The following is a 22,864-nucleotide window of genomic DNA, read 5'->3' as shown; positions in this document are numbered from 1 at the left end:
AGAGGGCATTTGCTTACATCTTTGTATGAGGAAGTACAGCATATGCGACAGAAGAGGTCAGTTCTGATGGTTCAGTATACTCACATGGTGAAATGTCTCGATATCGATTTTTGGAAATGTTCTGAGGTAATTTGGCACATGACATTGTCAATCCAGGCCTTTTCCGGTAGAGTTGCTGAGAAACATCGCAACAAAAAACAATGGTTAACATTTGTCCCAAGTTAACTGAAGTTCAGACCGGGCCTTGACATGAGCTTGGTTTCTACGTTACACTAAACCACATTCTCACTGATAAGCCATCAGTGGAACACAAACAGGAAACATTTGAGGCAGTGTGGAACAATAACAGGAAGCAATAGACTTTCAATATTTCCTTTCATCTCTCTATTTTACTCTCTTCCATCGCTCTCTTTCTGGTAAATTACTTAGATGCTATCTGATCAGTCTTAGCCATGTGCAATGTGAAATACTTTCTAGAACCAGTGGAAACTTTGAATAACCAACTGTATTTAATAATATCAAAGTGGACTTGGAGCAGTTTAGAGTCACAGGGGCCATGGGGCCACAGAGGTAATGCTAGTTATTTGGCCCATGTGAACAACAAGCATATTACTATAGTTATGATGAGTGGACTAACAGCACACCACAGATAGAGCAAGGAACCAGATGTTACACTGGATGTATAAATCTGAAGCATCCAGTTGAAATTTCCACTCCCCACCAAATATGGTGAGGAGAGGAAGCCTGGTGGCCAGCAGTGGGAGAATATGGAGTGAGATTCTGTAGATTTTCTTATCGAAGAAGAATTTGATCTCCATACAGTTTTCTGTTCCCAAAACAAGAATCTGTTTACGGAAGGGCTAAGTTTGTGAACTTTACCCTTTTGCCAACGTTTCCAAAAATTGCATTGTTTAGAAGTGCAAAGGCAAATTGAGTTATTACACATGAGCACTTCACAGAGTAGGCGTTCCCCAGTGGAATTATGCAAATACATGCTAAAATGCACCAATAGGATCTCACTAGCTCGTGCTTGTCTTTGCCCACCTCCTTGTTTGTTCTACCCACTATGCTTAATTTGCTCCCAATGGAGCAGTCTTGGGTTAGTTATAAAAATCTTTGATCAAACTGTGCCTGTATGGACCCAGTACTCGCAGGTTGGCATTTAATTATAATATAATTTGGTGGGTGCTTATATTTGTCCTATTTGATGTGTTTTCTTGCATATCCCAACTCCCTTTGAGGCACCCCTTGGAGAGTGAGGTCACGACCAGGGTCTGCCATTGTCAACGGCGACCCCAGAGCAATTAGGGTTAAGTGCCTTGCTCATTGGCACATCAACAGATTTTTCACTTTGTCGCTCTAACCACTAGGCTACCTGCAACGCTCATGAATTAAATCTCTTATTGGGATGACTCATGTATTGGAGGCAGGTCTGTGGGGAAGTCACCGCCAAAGTCATAAAACCTGATTTTAAACCTAACGTTACCTACAAAAAATATATACAATAATGCCACACTACTAACCTTATGCCTAACCTTTTTTAAAAACTTTTTTTTTTTTTTACAATATAGCCAATTCTGACTGCAACTGGCCCATCTGGCCAATCGCTCAGCTCTGCCTCCAGGACAAGATTCATCCCAATAAACACCAACCATCCAGGTACTCAAGCCCTCCTTAAGCTAAACATAAACTATATTTTCTAGCATATGTGGACTAACATCAAACTGTTGCTGTACGGCCCCAGTGCTCAAGCCTTCTTTCAGCTGTAGTATGGAGTCTCTCCAGCAGGATGGGTGGTGGTCTGGCTGGTCCTGAGGCTGGTCCTGGGGAGCCCTCTCTGGGGAGTACTGGTAGTTAGACTCCGTATCTCCATCCTCCAGCTTCTCCTCCTCCACCAGGTCATACATGGCTGGAGGAACGACAGGAAGGATGACAGCGTGATTGAACATTGCACATCCATTGCAGGTGACAGGCGCTCAGACAAAAAAAAAAACGACGACAGTAGAACACAGAAAAGGGAACGGCCAAAAGGCAGCAGCCAAATGAAAAACGTCCCTCCTAAGTCATTACACTGTCCGACTGATGCTCTGCCTTAAAGCTGAGATCCGCATTAGGCGAGACAGCGCCACTGGCTGCCCCCAGGCGCATTTGTTGTCGTTTCGGTTTTGAAAAGGAGATGAGCGTCCAGAAACGCAATAAAAATAAATCGTAGAACACACTGCTGCTCTATCACACGTGTCTGAGGGAATGAAACAGTGCTTGTTGTTTCAAGTAATGTCTTTGTTGTTGTAATATCCAACACGGACGTGGCCGTTTCACTGCAAAGGATTCCAGCTTTAATCAAACCAATGCCTATAGTATAGTGGATCTGTATTGATCTAATACAGGACAGGCAAGCTATGGTCCCTCACTCCCTCTTGTTTCAGGGACAGGCAAGCTATGGTCCCTCACTCCCTCTTGTTTCAGGGACAGGCAAGCTCTGGTCCCTCACTCCCTCTTGTTTCAGGGACAGGCAAGCTATGGTCCCTCACTCCCTCTTGTTTCAGGGACAGGCAAGCTATGGTCCCTCACTCCCTCTTGTTTCAGGGACAGGCAAGCTATGGTACCTCACTCCCTCTTGTTTCAGGGACAGGCAAGCTATGGTCCCTCACTCCCTCTTGTTTCAGGGACAGGCAAGCTTATAGTCCCTCACTCCCTCTTGTTTCAGGGACAGGCAAGCTCTGGTCCTTCACTCCCTCTTGTTTCAGGGACAGGCAAGCTATGGTCCCTCACTCCCTCTTGTTTCAGGGACAGGCAAGCTATGGTCCCTCAGGGACTCCTCTTGTTTCAGGGACAGGCAAGCTATGGTACCTCACTCCCTCTTGTTTCAGGGACAGGCAAGCTATGGTCCCTCACTCCCTCTTGTTTCAGGGACAGGCAAGCTTATAGTCCCTCACTCCCTCTTGTTTCAGGGACAGACAAGCTCTGGTCCCTCACTCCCTCTTGTTTCAGGGACAGGCAAGCTATGTTTTTAGAAACCCTGCTGTAAAATAATCGAGTAATAATACATGCCATTTAGCAGAAGATTTTACCCAAAGTGACTTACAGTCATGCGTGCATATTTTTTTTTTTTTAATGTTATGGGTGGTCCTGGGAATTAAACCCACTATCCTGGCGTTGCCATGCTCTACCAACTGAGCTACAGAGGACCGCAAAGGATCATAAATGACCGTAAAGGACCACAAGGCCTGTTATAGGGCTGTTCTGTTCTCTCCTCACCGTTGGGTCTCACCAGCAGGTTCAGCTCTCCTGAGTCGCTCTCCTCACAGCTGGCCTTGATGAACATGACCACCTGGTCGTGGGTGTGCTCTGAGATGTCCTGACCGTTGATCAGCACCACCTGGTCACCCTCGTTCAGCCGGGGAACACACAGGTCAGCCTGGGGAGGGCATTAAAACAGAATAGAACAGTGTGTTTTTCATTATTCATTACCTGTGAAGGTCATTTGAGAAGTTCAGGGGTTTGGCAGTGACGGTGGCCCAGGTAGTAGGACACGTACCGCTGTTCCCGGGGCCACTCGGGACACGATCACAGGCATCTTCTGGTCCAGCCCACCCTTCACATTGAATCCAAATCGTCCTTGTTCGTCGGGACACATTTTAATGAACACCAGATTGTCATGAGGAAGCACTCCATTGGGCTGTGAGAGTGAGAAGAAACACAGAGCACAAAACACATTTTTAGTCAAACGAAATGACAGCGTGCGCGCGCGCGAGTGTGCGTCTTTGCGCGCATAGGTCTCTCTCCTACCATAGTCTTGTCTTCTGACAGAGGAGTGTCGTACAGCTCATTGATGTGGTTGTCCAACTCCTGCTGAGAGTGGGACTGGGACTGGCTGGACAGAGGCCTCCTGGTCTGCTTAGGGGGAAGAGCGGGCGGCAGGCCGTCGACGGCCGAGTCTGGTGACCTGGACACAGACAAATCCAAATGAGTCCTTGCGGCAAAATTCGAATACAGAATATATATTCAAACCTCAACCCAGTGCTGGCGTGTTATCGCGTGTGCTTTCTCCCCCTTTTGAGGGTTATATATGAACCTGGAAACACACACGCTTAGTCGAGAGCTCTCTGACTCAACATTAACTACACAGTGGAAACTGCAACGTTCCAGAGCTTAACCTTTCAATGGAATATGGTCCTTTCACCTGACCCCATTTCTCAGAAGGCAATGATCATCTTCTGTGTCCACTGAATCAATACAGGGCTCAGTCAGAGCAGAGGGTTTTCTCAGTTCATAGGAACTCTTCCCCCTATTTCCTAACATTGCTCAGTGCTATAGCCTCAACCTGTGGACGAGAACAGCTTACTAGCCCCTTGGAGATGCGCTGTGTGTCCTACCAGGATATTACCCTCAGCTTGAGAGCATCCATGTTGTCTAGCCTGCTGTCTGCCTCGGAGCAGCCCTGAGCTGACCCTGGTGGAGGTTAACTGGTTGGGACAGCACTCACCAAAACAAACAGCGTCTCGCGCTATGGACTCCTCAAAGGGAGGACCACAGAGATACACAGAGGACCACAGAGAGCGATAAGGTCAAAAATGACAGGCACAGGTACACTGAGGAAGTGCCTATCCAAAGAAAGAGGGAAACAGCGAGCGAGAGAGAGAGGAGAGAGAGAAGAGAGAGAGAGAAAAAAACGATCCAAGTCGAAACAAACACGCCAAACCACTTCAAAGAATTCTGCTCTTTCAGAGAATGTGTCATGATCCTTCACAAGAGTGAAAGAGAAACGGGGTAATGGCATATTTCCTTGACGTTATGAGAAGATTTGCAATGGTTCAGCCCACTCTGTCTGTGTTATTAACATAACAAGCATTCACCATTGTGATGTGCCTGCAGCCCCAACCTACTGCTTTGGCTTCGGCCTGCCTGCCAAGCACCGACCTCATTATGGACGCTTAAATGACAGCCATGAAAGAGGCCTATTTTGTAGTCGTCAGGCAGCCGGAGCTTGCTACAGCCCCGGGGTATTTGCATAATAAAAACAAATGGTTTGTAAAGACATAGAAATTAGAAGGCGGTGTGTGTGTGTGTGTATTTACGGTATGAGGACATTCAACCCGATCAAGTCTCGATGAAAGAGATGCTCATGGCCTGGTCTTTTTTCGTTTGAAAATTCAAAAGGCACATCTGAGCTGATCTTTGTTACAGGTGCATGGTAACAGTTGAATAAGATGAGGAAAAAGAAGAAACCTGGACACCGCTCTTGATAGTATCACTCTGACGGAGGCCTCGAGGCCGATACCTAAACTTATTAAAAGAGCAGTGATACAGTGTCCATGTTTCGTCTTTTCTCTGATGTTTTGGTTTGAAATGAACTCAGGGCTGTGTGTGCGTGGGCGTGTGTGGGCAGACAGACTTACGGGGTAGAATCCAGGCTGATGGAGTTGGCCTGGGTTGAGGAGGCCGACTTGTGATTGGTGAAGGTCGGGCAGGGCGAGGCATGGTCGTAGTAGATCACATGATCCAGCAGGTGTCCCACGGAGGACGGCCGCAGGCGCTCTTGTGCAAACTTGGAGTTCCTGCTAAAGACAAGAGGACAGAGGAGGAGGGAGGGTCATGTAAGGTACCCGAGTGTACTGTCATCCAAGGTTATTTAGAGTTACTTGACATCGCTCCTCCTCCTCAGCAGTAGGTTACATCTTTAGCCCAATTTCCTTAACCTCCGTCTCCCCGAAGTGTGCACTTGTTCAGTCCCGCTCATGGATTTGACACTAAGGAATGTACTGTTTGCTTACACTACAGGTTAGGGCTACTCACTGGTTGGGGGTGCCTGGTGGGGAGCGTGTGGGCAGGCTCTGGGTCTCCAGGCGGTCGTCAGACAGAGAGGCTCTGGAGTTCCGGCTGACTGACTCCCAGTCCATCCCTCCACCCATCGGCCTCCTCACCAAGGGCTTACTGGGAGACCTGATGGGTTGATGATATGGAGGTCATTGTTATTGATAGTTTGGATTGCAGCAGGTAACATGTTCATCAGATTTCAATTTAGCAGAATGAGAACGGTTTACCACTCATTAGACTTTGGCTCCTTATTCAGTGTAAGATTCCTCCATCCCCCGTCTCTTCATGTTCTCACATTTCTGACGTCATTCTCTTAGTATCAGTAAGCAATAGTGTCACTTCATTTGGGCTTCAGAATGTGTCTTACCTGGCGAACACCCTGTCCTTGATGCCCTTCTCCTTGCCGTACTGGACAGACTGCACCTCTGTCCTACCACTGCATATAACACAGAAACATTATCTTTTTTATCATCTAACGGAAAACATTCACCACCAACCTCTGCTCTCACACTTTCATTTCCTGGAGTAAGAGGGGACCAAACCAGTGTTGCACTACCTACTTTTTAGACATTTTAAAAACGTGTGTAGTGAGCCAGCAGGACGTATTAAGAGGGACACGCCCCAGTGTGTGAAACCACAGCTCTTTTCACTCTGTCACACTATTAGTCAGTCACTCACACGGCGTGACATGGCATTGGCAAAGCTGAGTGGACTGGAGCTTTTGGGTCTCTACTGGCAGTTGTAGGAGGCACAGTAAACATATTCCTGTGTTATGCAAACCAGCCCACACGATTTCTGTGATACGCGGCACAATGGGTCAAATGGCACCGTCGTGATTGGTACAAAAATGCAAATATGCTTCGGCAAAATTATGATGGTGTTATCCTGAGGGCAACACAAAATAGGAGGACTGGATCTGAACTGAGTGAATCAGGGGAAATTGAAAGGATTAGGTCATGTGTAGCCTACACTCTTAGAAAAAAAGGTGCTACCTAGAACCAAAAAGGGTTCTTCGTCTTTCCCCATAGGAGAACTCTTTGAAGAACCTCTTTTGGTTCTAGGTAGAACCTTTTGGGGTTTCATGTAGAACTCTTTCCACAGAGGGTTCTACATGGAACCAAAACGGGTTCTTCAATGGGGACAACTGCAGAACCCTTTTTCTAAGAGTGTACTGTTTTCTCTGGTGAGGTTTAGACACCTTCAAGCATCAGCCATACAGTTACACACACTATCGCTCCTGTAAACATTGACAAACAAACACAATCTTAGCGGGAAAAGCTGGTTGAAACGCCATCATTACAGCCAGTTCTGCCTGCTGGGATCACAACTATATAACTAACTCTCTTTCAAAACACATTTTAATATGCAACCTCAGCACCAAGAACCAAATCGGCTAAAGGCTAACGTCACCAGAGACTATGCACTTCAAAATGGCACCATATTCCCTACATAGTACACTCCCGTTTGACCACGGCCTGGTCTAAAGTAGTAGTGCACTTTATAAAAGGAATAGGGTGCCATTTGGGAAACAGAGACACATTCCCCAGGCCCACTCACCAGTAGCGGTACTTGGAGCCCAGTTGGAAGACATGTGCAAAGAAGTTCTTCTGTGGTGGTAAGGGTCGGTCTAGTCTGAAGAAGGTGTGGTGCTCTACACAGGCCTTCCATAGGTTCTTACAGGCTCGGTAGTTCACCATGTTAAAGGCTAACAGCGCCTCACGGCTCTCATTCTGGAGAGGGAGGGAGAGGGAGGGAGAGAGAGAGAAAGAGAGGGTGAGGGCGAGAGATCGAGGGAGAGGGCAAGAGAGAGAGGGCGAGAGAGAGAGAGAGAGAAAGAGAGGATGAGAGAGCGAGAGGTCAGTGGTGGGCTCAGCACACTTAGGCGTACAGTACAGCATGAAGCATGGTACAGTAGGTGTGTGTGATTATCACACATGATCTACTGATGTCACACAGATCTCGCTAAAAGAACACGGATACAGAGGAAGAAATCACCCTTCGACTTGCATAGCTGGCCATGAGATGGCTTCTTCTAGGCCAGACGCTATGGTGTGCCCTGTAGTACTTCTCTACTCGGATACATGAATTATAGCACATGACATAATTTAATCTAGATATCAAGTACAGTACAACTGCTTTCAAAGGTCTCCTTGGCTTGCATTATTCAACCAGGTGTTTTTGTGTGTCTTCCACTACTAGACACCCTAGTTGGGATCAAATCCTTTTAGATTTAGTTTCATATGACCAGCCTAGCACACACACACACACACAACGTGCATTATGTATTCTCCGACATGAATAATGATGAGAGAGAATTTGAGCTCGCACAATACTGCCAAGCAAAAAGGTAGTAGCTGCTCATAGCGTGGAACTGAGAGAAATGGATTTTATTTACCTTGGTTTCACAGTAACTTAATGCATTTACTGCTAACATGACCCCCATTTTCTCCTAAACACAGTAGAATAGAGGCAGGATACTTGTCCACATGATTAAACATGTATTTCATGTAGCAAAAATGACATTAACTCATTTTCAACCAAATGAGCAGTTACTGCCTTTTTTTCTTGGTAGGGCAGAATAGTACGGATGCAATCACATTTGAAACTAGGACATACTTACCAATTCTCTTCGGAGTTGAATGAAAAACTGTCTACATTTAAACGAGATCTTTACAATCTGTAGCCTGAAAGAAAGAAAAAGAAGCTTTTACCACCCATAGGAAGGAATCTCTCCTTTATTTCCTCCATATCAGAGACCGTATCCAGTATTCTGAAGCCACTGGATAAGCTTATAGAATACATACTCCCCTTTGCCACCCATGTGATCATCCATAAGAATCCCCTCCGTTCCTCAATCAGAAACCAATCATTTTCAGGTGTTCTAAAGTTCCATTGTGCCTGCTGGCCTATTTCCCCGGTTCCTTAAAGCATGACTCAGAGAAAGAATCTAAATATAGACCGCACTGTTGCAACCTGACACAATTACACTATTACTCATTTCTGCAGAAGTCTCTTTTCATGAAGATAAACTCTCCCCGTACTATACCATCAAAGGGAGTAGGGCAAGATCAAACAGTGGGGAGAGGGCTCATGTTGTCACTTTACAGTAGAGCTCGAGTAAGTTATGGCTGAATCTGGGCCATGAAAAGAAGAAGAGCATCATAAACGCTATTCATCCAATGTTTGCTACTACTGTTTGTAAGGCCAATATACCATGGCTAAGGGCTGTTCCTAGACACGATGCAACGCGGAGTGCCTGAATACAGCCCTTAGCCGTGGTATATTGACCTTATACCACAAACCCCCGAGGTGCCTTATTGCTATTATAAACTGGTTACCAATGTAATTCGAGCAGTAAAAATACATGTTTTGTCATACCCATGGTATACGGTCTGATATACCGCAGCTGTCAGCCAATCAGCATTCAGGGCTCAAACCACCCAATTTATAATACTCTTTAGGTTCTGTGTGTCCCATCCAATGGCTCCCCTATATGGAGAATGTGGCTGAATGTGGAAACATACTCAATTGATTTGACTCACCATGGAAAGCAGTTGATTCGTACCCTGTTCTTATAGGTGACAATCCCAGTTGACATCACTCCGATTAAAATCTCTGTGTTGCTTTGATCCTGTCACGGAGGAGGGGAAAGAGGGACAAGGAGGATTGTAAAGGTGCCCAGCTTTCTGACTCCCTATGGATGGGTTCTACTTAACAGAGGTTGATTGGGGAGCATAGTATGCCTGCATCACTCCATTTCACACCTGAACACTTACCCTTGCATAGTGCAATTCGACTCCATAGAGCTCTAGCGTCCGTGCTGTGTTTAGATAATTGAACTCTGACTGGGCAGGAGGCAGTCCCCTGAAAGGAAAAAGAGTGAGAGTGCGAGATAGGGAGAGAGAGCGAGAGACACTTTAGTTGGCTCCACACAGGCCATTCAGAGAGCAGAGAGTAGGCCACCCTACCATCTACGTGAGAGGATAAACAATGACAGCCCTTGTTCTGACCTGGGCACAAAGTCTGAGCCGCCTCAGCCTCAGCTGCAGTGAATGAGCAGAGTCCATCCCTGTTTAATCTACAAGTTATTTGATATTTCCTGTGCATTTCCCATTTTACACCAATGTATCCACACACTCACACAATATCAGTTGAGAGATTGCTTCTTACTTGTGTTCCTGATGCTGTTTGGCAATCTCTTTCTCAAAGTCTTGTGGTGCGTTGGGGATGAAAGAGTATTCGGAGAGGTAGCCGGGCAAGTTCTCGTTCTGACTGTAGTCCCCTAGCTCAGCTGCAACACAACACAAAGCACACAGTGTGTGAGTGTGTAAGTGCAAGTGTGCGTGTGTGTCATAGAGCACAATGAGGCCTTTAATCCTCTCCTTCTCTCCCTCCTGCACAGCTCCCATTCATTCACTAATTTTCTGGTCAACCTTCTCCTTTGTGTGCAAACGGAAAGAAGCAGGACTTTTGCAGCTTGAGAGGAGCCGAACACTTGCCTTTTTTTTGTGTCAATGTTTAGAAAAGAGAGACAGAGAGACGAGTCCTCCTGCTGAGTGTCTCAGTGTTTCCATACTGTATAAACAGTCTGCCCTCTTCCCAAATCGCACCCTATTCCCTATATAGTGCACTACTTTTGACCAGGGCTCATAGGGGTTTGGTCAGAAATAGTGCACTATATACGGAACAGGGTGCCATTTGGGACACATCCCGTCTTCCATAATGAAAAGGGAGCAGACATGAGGAAGTTGGGGGTTAAGTGCCTCTATTTCCAAAGCACTTTAAGAAAAGTACGTAGCACAATAATGTGAATCAATTAATAAAGAGCCTCGCTCTTTCATTTAAATAGAAACTATATCAGTATGTGAACACAGAGGGAAAATGAACAGTAATAGCCCAGTATACACTAACTATCCTGGTCAGAATTGTGACTGACAGACAGACTGGCACTTGTGAAATATCCTCCATTCTATTGTTGTTATTACAGTAATTGTGGTGAGACCACCATGGCCACTTTCCATTTCCTCCTGTGACCTCTATACCTCCCACATAGCGTGATACGTTTACTACAACCCCACGAGGGAGTCAGCCAGCCAGTCAGTCAGTGATCCCAGCCATCCAGTCAGCCAATTATCACAGGCATCCAGTCAGCCAGCCAGACAGCCAGCCAGCCTATTAAGCTAACAACCAATGAGCAGTGTTCTTCTGCCCTGCTGCCAGCCTAGTTGTGGTGATTGTGCTGTTACTCCTCCCCCCTCAGCGGCGTATTGGGGTCAATGTGTAAACAGCCAGGCTACATGAAAGCAGCATCATTTCAAGCCAAGTACAGTATGAAGTAGTATTACAGTTGTGTTTCGGTCTGGGGTTTCCAAGCCACTGTAATAGTCTGATCCCCCATACTCTCAATGCTTGAAATCACATGGTGGCTATTAGGAGGGTGATAGGGAAAATACACTATTGAACATATTCTATCATTAGTACAGTTAGTTACAGGTTTCAGGCAGAGTTTATGCGACCATAAGTCAGTAGTATAGTTCTAGTTGAATAGCTGAGAGGAATAATTGAAGTACTTACACTGAACAGCGTATGAAGCAAGAAGAGCGGCTGTGATGTATGGACACGGCAGCCTGCGAGCCGAGGAATCAATTATAACTCAAATTCACGACATGAGGATTGTTAAAAATGTTTGAATAAACCAACCAAATACAAATCCACACTCACCTTCCACTAAGTATGTCCTGTTTAATCTGCAAAAAGTACTGGTACCTAAAGGGGACCCAAAACAGCAAAATCAATACAGAGCTTTTAAGTCCCCTTATAATCAAACTGTATGGAGAGTAGCATAGACGAAGGCCTATTGTGTACTGCCTATTTCTGTCACAATGCCACCCATTAAGCACTTACCTTGTATACTCCTCCTGAAGTTTATTGGGGTCGGTTACAAAGAATTTAACCCTAAAATTTAAACTGTGTGGAGACCCCCCTGAAGGAAAACAAACAACCAGATTAATGGAACTAAAACGAGCGATAAATAGAATATTGCAAATACTAGAGAATACTCCAAATGTATCAAACATACTTTTTAACTGCTTTCTTATGGGTTTGGTTGGATCCAGCCACCTCTGTAAAATATGGATGAAGACAACCTCACACACAAGGGTGGAAATAGGCCATGAAAAAAATGAAGATACATTTTTACTCAAAACATTAGAGCAAGTTCAGAATAGAAATCCAACTGTTCTGCGAGACAGCATCATCAAAAATATACATATGTATAAAAGTCTGAATTTCTGCTGTCACAAATGAATATTTGCATTGGTAGTTGTGAACTTTCAGAAACACAATCCGCAGCCTCTACACACTATTCTAGCCGCTGTTTCAACTCCATTGTCTGCAGACCATGACCCATAATCGTCTTAGTATCTCAATCTGTTTGCTGCAGAAACGCCACCGTTTGCTGACGGGGCTGGAGAGAGCCCATTCATGAGATGCTGCTATGCTGCCAATCAGAGTGTTTGAGGGGATCAGCCAGAGCAGGGCTCTGAGTAGATCCGCTAATCCTGATCACATAATAATTAGTCATTTCGAAAGCCAGTTGATTTGCAGATCAGTGATTCTGCGCCGCCCGACCGCAAATGTAGTCCAACGTGCACAATCTCATGGCCTCACCTGAGCTCTTGCGACAGCCTGTCGAAAATAAACGAGTCAAATCGAGCAGGATTTGGTTCCGCGTTCCGATAAGAGGCCTCACCTGACTGTCTGAGGAGTCGTTGGCCAGCTGTAGGCCGAAGTAGTCGCTCTCCGTCAGCTCCAGGTGCTTGAACACTACATCCAGCAGGACCTGTCCTTGATCGTGCTTCTGCAGGGAGAGAAACCAGACAAGGCCGTCAAAATTCTGTAGTACAGATATATGACTATCTCATAACACAGATGACTGAAGCAATATAGGATTGGAAAGTGTGTTGGCCATAAAGCGATTGACACCTCCAATACAGTGTAGCCTAAAAAAAGACTTAATTGATAGAGGGTTATTGCAAAACTATCACACAAGTATGTGTAATGCTTACCCTACTGGGTTTCTAACTAGAGGTTGGGCAAGTATGTGTAATGCTTACCCTACTGGGTTTCTAACTAGAGGTTGGGCAAGTATGTGTAATGCTTACCCTACTGGTTTTCTAACTGGAGGTTGGGCAAGTATGTGTAATGCTTACCCTACTGGGTTTCTAACTGGAGGTTGGACAAGTATGTGTAATGCTTACCCTACTGGGTTTCTAACTGGAGGTTGGGCAAGTATGTGTAATGCTTAGCCTACTGGGTTTCTAACTGGAGGTTGGACAAGTATGTGTAATGCTTACCCTACTGGGTTTCTAACTGGAGGTTGGGCAAGTATGTATAATGCTTACCCTACTGGGTTTCTAACTGGAGGTTGGACAAGTATGTGTAATGCTTACCCTACTGGGTTTCTAACTGGAGGTTGGGCAAGTGTGTGTAATGCTTACCCTACTGGGTTTCTAACTGGAGGTTGGGCAAGTATGTGTAATGCTTACCCTACTGGGTTTCTAACTGGAGGTTGGGCAAGTATGTGTAATGCTTACCCTACTGGGTTTCTACCTGGAGGTTGGGCAAGTATGTGTAATGCTTACCCTACTGGGTTTCTAACTGGAGGTTGGGCAAGTATGTGTAATGCTTACCCTACTGGGTTTCTAACTGGAGGTTGGGCAAGTATGTGTAATGCTTACCCTACTGGGTTTCTAACTGGAGGTTGGGCATTGTAAGGGTTTCACAACAAGGCCTCACAGCCTGCTTTCTAGAAGTGTCAGGGCAATGTGCAGCCACAGGCTTCCGGAACACAGAACCAGACCATGTATTATTTACAGAGAGCTGGGAGAAGGAAGGAACACAAATTATACTACACACAGTGACTTCTCTTTGCCTGATTTGATTGGCCCATGTCATATAGGCTACCCACTAGGCTACTATTTTTGTAATTTTTTATTTCACCTTTATTTATTTAGTGGGGCGGCAGGTTGCCTAGTGTTTAGAGCGTTGGACTTGTAACCGAAAGGTTTCAAGATTGAATCCCCGAGCTGACAAGGTAAAAAGTCGTTCTGCCCCTGAACAAGGCAGTTAACCCACTGTTCCTAAGCCGTCATTGAAAATAAGAATTTGTCCTTAACTGACTTGCCTAGTTAAATAAAGGTAAAAATTAAAATGTTTTTTATTTTTTTACCAGGTAGGCCAGTTGAGAACAAGTTCTCATTTACAACTATGACCTGGCCAAGATAAAGAAAAGCAGTGCGACACAAACAACAACACAGAGTTACACATAAACAAACGTACATTCAATAACACAACAGAAAAATCTATGTACAGTGTGTGCAAATGTAGAAGAGTAGGGAGGCAATAAAGGCAATAAATAGGCCATGGAGGTGAAATAATTACAATTAGCATTAACACTGGAGTGATAGATGTGCAGATGATGCTGTGCAAGAAGAGATACAGGGGTGCAAAAGAGCAAGAGGATAAGTAACAATATGGGGATGAGGTAGTTGGGTGTGATCAGTAAGCTATAAGACTCCAGCTTCAGTGATTTTTGCAATACGTTCCAGTCATTGGCAGCAGAGAACTGGAAGCAAAGGCGGCCAAAGTAAGTGTTGGCTTTGGGGGTGACCAGTGAAATATACCTGCTGGAGCGTGTGCTAAGGGTGGGTGTTGCTATGGTGACCAGTGAGCTGAGATAACCTGGAGCCAGTGGGTTTGGCGACGAATATGTAGTGAGGGCCAGCCAACAAGAGCATACAGGTCGCAGTGGTGGGTAGTATATGGGGCTTTGGTGACAAAACGGATGGCACTGTGATTGACTACATCCAGTTTGCTGAGTAGAGTGTTGGAGGCTATTTTATAAATGACATCGCTGAAATTAAGGATCGGTAGGATAGTAAATTTTACGAGGGTATGTTTGGCCGCATGAGTGAAGGAGGCTTTGTTGCGAAATAGGAAGCTGATTCTAGATTTAATTTTGGATTGGAGATGCTTAATGTGAGTCTGGAAGGAGAGTTTACAGTCTAACCAGAGACCTAGGTATTTGTAGATGTCCACATATTCAAGTTAGAACCGTCCAGAGTAGTGATGCTAGTCGGGCGGGAGGGTGCAGGCAGCAATCGGTGGAAGAGCATGCACTTAGTTTTACTTGCATTTAAAAGCAGTTGGAGGCCTCAGAAGGAGTGTTGTATGGCATTGAAGCTCGTTTGGAGGTTTGTTAGCACAGTGTCCAAAGAAGGGCCATATGTATACAGAATGGTGTCGTCTGCGTAGAGGTGGATCAAAGAATCACCAGCAGCAAGAGCGACATCATTGACATATACAGAGAAAAGAGTCAGCCCGAGAATTGAACCCTGTGGCACCCCTATAGAGACTGCCAGAGGTCTGGGACAACAGGCCCTCTGATTTGAGACACTGAACTCTATTTGTTATTTTTTATTTTACCTGTATTTAACTGGCCAGTTAAGAACAAATTCTTATTTTCAATGACGGCCTAGGAACAGTGGGTTAACTGCCTGTTCAGGGGCAGAACGACAGATTTGTACCTTGTCAGCTTAGGGGTTTGAACTTGCAACCTTCCGGTTATTAGTCCAACGCTCTAACCACTAGGCTACCTTGCCGCCCCTATCTAAAAGTAGTTGGTGAACCAGGCGAGGCAGTCATTTGAGAAGCCAAGGCTATTGAGTCTGCCGATAAGAATGCTGTGATTGAAAGAGTCAAAAGCCTTGGCCAGGTCGATGAAGATGGCTGCACAGTACTGTCTTTTATTGATGGCGATTATGGTATCGTTTTGGACTTTGAGCGTGGCTGAGGTGCACCCATGACCAGCTTGGGAAACCAGATTGCATAGTGGAGAAGATACGGTGGGATTCGAAATGGTCGGTGATTTGTTTGTTAACTTGGCTTTTGAAGAATTTAGAAAGGCAGGGCAGGATGGATATAGGTCTATATGATTTATCGGTGGTGACAATGTTTCCTATCCTCAGTGCAGTGGGCAGCTGGGAGGAGGTGCTCTTATTCTCCATGTACTTTATTTGATGCGAATGCAGAACACCACAGGATGTTTTTGTGCTGGTCAAGGGCAGTCAAGTCTGGGGTGAACCAAGGGCTATATCTGTTCTTAGTTCTACATTTTTTTGAACGGGGCATGCTTATTTAAGACAGTGAGGAAAGCACTTTTAAAGAGAAACCAGGCATCCTCTACTGATGTGACGAGGTCAATATCCTCCCAGGATACCCGGGCCAGGTCGATTCTAAAGGCCTGCTCGCTGAAGTGTTTTAGGGAGCGTTTGACAGTGATGCGGGGTGGTCGTTTGACCCTGGACCCATTACGCATGCAAGCAATGAGGCAATGATTGCTGAGATCCTGGTTGAAGACAGCAGAGTTGTATTTAGATGGAAAGTTGGTTACGGATTCAGGGTTGTACCTGATAATTTGTGTGAGATTGAGGGCCTCTAGCTTAGGTTGTAGGATGGCCGGGGTGTTAAGCATGTCCCCGTTTAGGTCACCTAACAGTACGAACTCTGAAGATAGATGGGGGGAAATCAATTCACATATGGTCTCCAGGGCACAGCTGGGGGCTGAAAGGGGTCTGTAACAAGTGGCAACGGTGAGAGACTTGTTTCTGGAAAGGTGGGTTTTTAAAAGTAGAAGCTCGAATTGTTTGGGCACAGACCTGGATAGTATGACAGAACTCTGCAGGCTATCTCCGCCCCCTTCGGCAGTTCTATCTTGTCGAAAAATGTTATAGTTAGGGTTGGAAATTTCCTAAGCCAGGATTCAGACAAGGCTAGGACATCCGGGGTTGGCGGAGTGTGCTAAAGCAGCTAAAGCAGTGAATAAAACAAACTTAGGGAGGAGGCTTCTCATGTTAACATCCATGAAACCAAGGCTTTTACAGTTACTGAAGTTAACAAATGAGAGCGCCTGGGGAATGGGAGTAGTGCTGGGGGCTGCAGATCCTCAGCACATCACCAGAGGAACAGAGGAGGAGTAGGATAAAGGCTATAAGAACTGGTCGTCTAGTGTGTTCGGAACAGAGAGTAAAAGGAGCAGATTTCTGGCCGTGGAAGAATAGATTCAAGGCATAATGTACAGATAAGGGTATGGTAGGATGTGAATACAGTGGAGGTAAACCTAGACATTGAGTGACGATGAGAGAAGTTTTGTCTCTAGAGGCACCATTTAAGCCAGGTGAGGTCACCGCATGTGTGGGGGGTGGAACAAAATGTCTAGGTAAGGCATATTGAGCAGGGCTGGAGGCTCTACAGTGAAATAAGACATTAATCACTAACCAAAACAGCAATAGACAAGGCATATTAACATTAGGGAGAGGCATGTGTAGCCGAGTGATCATAGGCTCCAGTGAGTAGCTAGGCGAGCTGGAGACACGGCGATTCAGACAGCTAGCGGGCTGGGGATAGCAAGCAAGCAGATGGTCCTTCAGGGGACGTCACAACGGAAGAGCCTGTTGAAACCCCCTCGGACGGTTACGTCAGCAGACCAGTCGTGATGGATCGGCGGGGCTCTGTGTCGACAGTAAAAGGGATCCAGGCCAATTGGTAAAATACGTAGAATACAAGAATTGTCTGATGGACCTGTTCAGCTAGCCGGGAGATGGGCGTAGCTCGAGGCTAGCTCCAGGCTAACTGGTGCTTGCTTCGGGATAGAGACATTAGCCAGGAGTAGCCACTCGGATAGCAGCTAGCTAGCTGCTATGATCCGGTGTAAAGGTTCAGAACCTGCGGTAGGAATCCGGAGATGTGGTAGAGACAAAGCAGTCCGATATGCTCTGGGTTGATATCGCGCTGTGCAGACTGGTAGGAATTGACCGGGCTGAGATTGGCTGATGTCCGAGTTAACAGTGATGACCGCTAGCAGTGGCTAACTGACTACTAGCTAGTTAGATGGCTAGCTTCTGATGGGGGTTCCGGTGTAAAAAATAGCAGAGGCGGGTTGCAGGAGAGTATGTTTAGTCCGTAGATGGAAATTGAGATATAACATTTCCGTAAATTGGAAATTGAGATATAAAAATATATACAAAATATATACGAAGAAAAAGATATATACATGGGAGGGGACAAGACAAACAGACGCCCTACTAGTAGTAGGAAGACCATTGGTCCGAACATGGAGCCTTGAGGAACACCATACTTCTCAATCTCAACTGAGGCTCCACAATCACAGTCTACCTTGTAATGCCAACCAGGCAAGAAAGCAGAAAATGTTTCAATCACCTAACTACATACGCCAATCTCTCAGTAATGTAAAGAAACCGGAACAACCAGTTGACTGGCTTGTTCAGTGAAACAGTGATTTTCACAGAGCTTCACTATGCCCCCATGCACTGAAACGGAAGTATTTCCATGACTGTGTTTGACTGTGTAACTGGCATTAAGTGATCAATAATGTAGAGGAATTGAATAATAACTGGAAACCTTTAAGTATCTGCATAAATTAGTAAACACCACTAAGGCTGTGGCAGTCATGACATTTTGTCAGACGGTTATTGTCGTGCAATAGTAAGAAGGATGTAATTGAACTTAGCTGAATGAAATAGAAAGATATTTTTCCCATTACAGAGCGAGTGCGCATATGAAGTGGCTATGTCGAGTGTAAAAGTGATCATTTGAAACAAGTCCTATATGCTAGATTTAGAGTTATTTGGCAACTTTAGTTATGAATGATACAAACCTCAATGTTTTAGAAATCAAAACATATATGATGCGACTATAGGCTAATGATGATTTGACAAAGTCGCAAAAAAAAAGCTTGCACACTTTTCCTTGCCTCAGGCTGCACAGCTGTTCTCTCATCGAGTGATCCTATTTTCACCCATCAGACTATTTTTTTTATCCTGTCTTTACAAATATGTCAAATTAGTTTTGATTTAGATTGGCCCATTATCAAATGAGCAGGAACAGGTGGGGGGGAGCCATCCATATGCACGCAAATAGGCTACTTCGGTTTTATAGCGGAGCTGTGCTTTATATGAGCAGCTGAGAAATAAATACAACACTTATTTCACTCGCTGCGAGACAGGTGATATTCCGCCCACACTCTGTATGCCATGGGCTCTCCAACCCTGTTCCTGCCGCTACCCTGTACTTCATTTGGGAAACTAAGTGAAATCTGTTCAGGAACATCCATAGGAATCAAAGTTCACTAAACTGTTGACAGCCCCTCTGTGTGCTGAAGAAAGCAATAAAAGGAGAGAGAGGAGGAGATGGAAACGCATAGTGGTGAGATATTCTGTAGCTAAAAGTAGAGGGTGACCGATTATGATTTTTCAACACCGATACCGATTATTGGAGGACCAAAAAAAGACGATACCGATCAATCGGCCAATTAAAAAAGAAATGTATTTGTAATAATGACATTACAACAATACTGAATGAACACTTATTTTAACTTAATATAATACATCAATAAAAATCTATTTAGCCTCAAATAAATAATGAACATGTTCAATTTAGTTTAAATAATGCAAAAACAAAGTGTTGGAGAAGAAAGTAAAAGTGCAATATGTGCCATGTAAAAAAGCTAACATTTAAGTTCCTTGCTCAGAACATGAGAACATATGAAAGCTGGTGGTTCCTTTTAACACGAGACTTCAATATTCCAAGGTAAGAGGTTTTAGGTTGTAGTTAATATGGTATTTTTAGGACTATTCCTCTCTATACCATTTGTATTCCATATACCTTTGACTATTGGATATTCTTATAGGCACTTTAGTATTGCCAGTGTAACAGTATAGCTTCCGTCCCTCTCCTCGCCCCTACCTGGGCTCGAACCAGGAACACATCGATAACAGCCACCCTCGAGGCAGCGTTACCCATGCAGAGCAAGGGGAACAACTACTCCAAGTCTCAGAGCGAGTGATGTTTTAAACGCTATTAGCGTGCACCCCGCTAACTAGCTAGCCATTTCATATCGGTTACACCAGCCTCATCTCGGGAGTTGATAAGCTTGAAGTCATTACAGCGCAATGCTTGAAGCACAGCGAAGAGCTGCTGGCAAAACGAACTAAAGTGCTGTTTGAATGAATGCTTACGAGCCTGCTGCTGCCTACCATCGCTCACTCAGACTGCTCTATCAAATATCAAATCATATACTTAATTATAACATAATAACACATAGAAATATGAGCCTTTGGACATTAATATTGTCGAATCCGGAAACTATCATTTCGAAAACAAAACGTTTATTATTATCGCATATACCCTGACTCTGCGTGCAATGAACGCAAGAGAAGTGACACAATTTCACCTGGTTAATATTGCCTGCTAGGGGCTCCCAGGTGGCGCAGTGGTTAAGGGCGCTGTACTGCAGTGCCAGCTGTGCCACCAGAGACTCTGGGTTCTTGCCCAGGCTCTGTCGTAACCGGCCGCGACCGGGAGGTCCGTGGGGCGACGCACAATTGGTCTAACGTCGCCCGGGTTAGGGAGGGTTTGGCCGGTAGGGATATCCTTGTCTCATCGCGCACCAGCGACTCCTGTGGCGGGCTGGGAGCAGTGCGCACTAACCAAGGTTGCCAGGTGCACGATGTTTCATTGGTGCGGCTGGCTTCCGGGTTGGATGCGCGCTGTGTTAAGAAGCAGTGCGGCTTGGTTGGGTTGTGTATCGGAGGACGCATGACTTTCAACCTTCGTCTCTCCCGAGCCCGTACGGGAGTTGTAGCGATGAGACAAGATAGTAGCTACTAACAATTGGATACCACGAAATTGGGGAGAAAAATTGGTCAAATTCACACAAAAAAATCAAAAAATATTTCCTGCCAACCTGGATTTCGTTTTGCTAAATATGCAGGTTTAAAAATATATACTTCTGTGTATTGATTTTAAGAAAGGCATTGATGCTTATGGTTAGGTACACATTGCACCACACCGATTATATGCAACGCAGGACACACTAGATAAACTAGTAATATCATCAACCATGTGTAGTTAACTAGTGATTATGATTAATTGATTGATTGTTTTTTATAAGATAAGTTTAATGCTAGCTAGCAACTTACCTTGGCATCTTACTGCATTCGCGTAACAGGTAGACTCCTCGTGGAGTGCAATGAGAGGCAGGTGGTTAGAGCGTTGGACTAGTTAACTGTAAGGTTGCAAGATTGAATCCCCTAGCTGACAAGGTACAAATCTGTCATTCTGCCACTGAACAAGGCAGTTAACCCACCATTCCTAGGCCTTCATTGAAAATAAGAACGTGTTCTTAACTGACTTGCCTAGTTAAATAAAGGTGTAAAAAAAAGAATTACACACACACACACTTTTTTTTTTTAAGTGGCCAAATCGGTGTCTAAAAATACCGATTTCCGATTGTTATGAAAACTTGAAATCGGCCCTAATTAATCGGCCATTCCGATTAATCGGTCGTCCTCTAGCTAAAAGGTCATTTGTCACCCAATGAATAATATATTTTTTTAAAGCCCTATTACTAGGCCATTCAAAATCAAAATTCACGACAAGGGCTGTAAGTTCTCTCCCAGACTTGTGGATAGAAATGTTGGAGCGTAGCATAAGGTAACCAGACCACCCATAATGATACACTCAAAGGCCATTACTCGAATGTGTTTAATTCTGCAGTAAAGGCTAGACCGATTATGGACCAAAGACATCTTCAATCTGTTTAGTTTTTTTGCCATGCGTAATATGCAGAAGGCTATATTGTATAACGGCACAATTATCATTTTGATTCATAAGCTCTAATATGTTTTGAATGAATCATCACCTTAGAAAGTGCTGTCCATTTCGTTGTTAGGCTTTGAAACAACATCCACAAGGACCATGTTTTACACTCAGTTTCAACCTGCTGCTGAACTCCTTGCTTCAAATTGATCATCACAGTGAGGCGAGTTTTAAAAGCACATGCTGTTTTGATGTGTTTGATGTGAGTTAGGTACTAAGTGTTTGATGTGACCGTTAGCGAGTTAGGTACTACCAAAACATGTCCAGAGTGCATGAGAGGAGATTACGAGTCACGTGGAATTTTACAACGGTCATGACTCATGACTGCCTGTGTGGCGGTTATACGGTAACCACAACAGCCCTAAACACCACACACAAGTCTGTGTGGCGCCAACGGGTGAAATCAGAGTGCTGTGTGTCAACCTGGAGATGAGCTCTAACCATAGCGTTCAGCAGCTATCAGGTCATACTCTGTCCAGCCACTAGGCTAATGCACAGCAGCCACGTTGGGAACCAAACTACCAGCTAACGAGGGGCTTTACTGAAACTCTCCAGCTCTAGAAGTTAAACAGATGCCTATTAGAAGCCTTCTTGTAGATTCCCTGTGCAGTGCAAGTATTGGAGGTGGCGCCCGCATGGCGGTAGAATGCCAGAGGACATGATAATGGAGCTGTCAGTTGTCATTCAGTACTGACTTCACCTGTGTATACATGATGTGTGTCTGTGCACACTGGATGGTTCCCAGAGGATAGAACCCACATCAATGCCAACAAAGTAAATCAAACACATATGCACACAAACATGAGGGCCTGTATTCACCTAATCCTGACTGGCAGTGAAGCCCTGACCTGGTTCGGCCCCGCATGGCACTAGTAAAGACAGAGGACTCCATAATGACAACTCTGTAGTCCCTGAAATGAACTCATCTTAATTCATGACCAGGGGATTAGTGGTCAGCAGCTGAGCAGACTTATTTGACCCAGAACAGAACAAAGAGTATCGGGGCAACAGAGATGGTCGGGGGGTTCGACTGAGGTCCTATGTGTGTGTGTGTGTGTTGTAATTAGAGTACCTCACAGAGGGGAATGCATTAACATTGTGCCTCTCTGCCCCCGTTCCCCACAGTACACCACACGGGCCAGATATCCCCCACGCTTTTGTGATGTGTGCAGTTCAGTCCTGGTGTAAGTGTTTACTCCATTGGCTAGTAACCCCTGGAGTCTCTTTTTAAACCAGAATGCCAGACATTCTGCTATGTCTCTGCTATGCTGCTATTAATGACAGATATATAAAATGACCCAGGCTCCTT

At 45.0% G+C, this 22,864-nt stretch overlaps 1 protein-coding gene across 2 annotated transcripts in view; it reads right to left on the bottom strand.

Moving 5' to 3' along the window:
* The window catches only part of LOC115129687 (tyrosine-protein phosphatase non-receptor type 4-like), a 42,254-nt gene that overhangs the window by 7,328 nt on the left and 12,062 nt on the right, over nt 1-22,864 (bottom strand). Inside the window, exons 3-20 of one of the 2 annotated variants that reach the window (XM_029660310.2) lie at nt 12,569-12,676; nt 11,897-11,939; nt 11,722-11,800; nt 11,539-11,583; nt 11,392-11,444; nt 9,988-10,108; nt 9,594-9,681; nt 9,360-9,448; nt 8,438-8,501; nt 7,375-7,547; nt 6,185-6,253; nt 5,797-5,943; nt 5,400-5,561; nt 3,790-3,946; nt 3,539-3,679; nt 3,259-3,418; nt 1,719-1,909; nt 85-175 (exon numbers count right to left, since the gene is read on the bottom strand). In XM_029660310.2, the coding sequence (XP_029516170.1) occupies nt 85-175; nt 1,719-1,909; nt 3,259-3,418; nt 3,539-3,679; nt 3,790-3,946; nt 5,400-5,561; nt 5,797-5,943; nt 6,185-6,253; nt 7,375-7,547; nt 8,438-8,501; nt 9,360-9,448; nt 9,594-9,681; nt 9,988-10,108; nt 11,392-11,444; nt 11,539-11,583; nt 11,722-11,800; nt 11,897-11,939; nt 12,569-12,676 (1,981 nt within the window). The remainder of the gene's footprint in view (nt 1-84; nt 176-1,718; nt 1,910-3,258; nt 3,419-3,538; nt 3,680-3,789; nt 3,947-5,399; nt 5,562-5,796; nt 5,944-6,184; nt 6,254-7,374; nt 7,548-8,437; nt 8,502-9,359; nt 9,449-9,593; nt 9,682-9,987; nt 10,109-11,391; nt 11,445-11,538; nt 11,584-11,721; nt 11,801-11,896; nt 11,940-12,568; nt 12,677-22,864) is intronic. The other variant, XM_029660311.2, reaches the window with a different exon arrangement.

Source organism: Oncorhynchus nerka, linkage group LG5 (genome assembly GCF_034236695.1).
Source record: "Oncorhynchus nerka isolate Pitt River linkage group LG5, Oner_Uvic_2.0, whole genome shotgun sequence".
In the NCBI taxonomy this organism is placed as follows: Eukaryota; Metazoa; Chordata; class Actinopteri; order Salmoniformes; family Salmonidae; genus Oncorhynchus; species Oncorhynchus nerka.
This window is presented reverse-complemented; position numbering and strand designations above follow the sequence as displayed.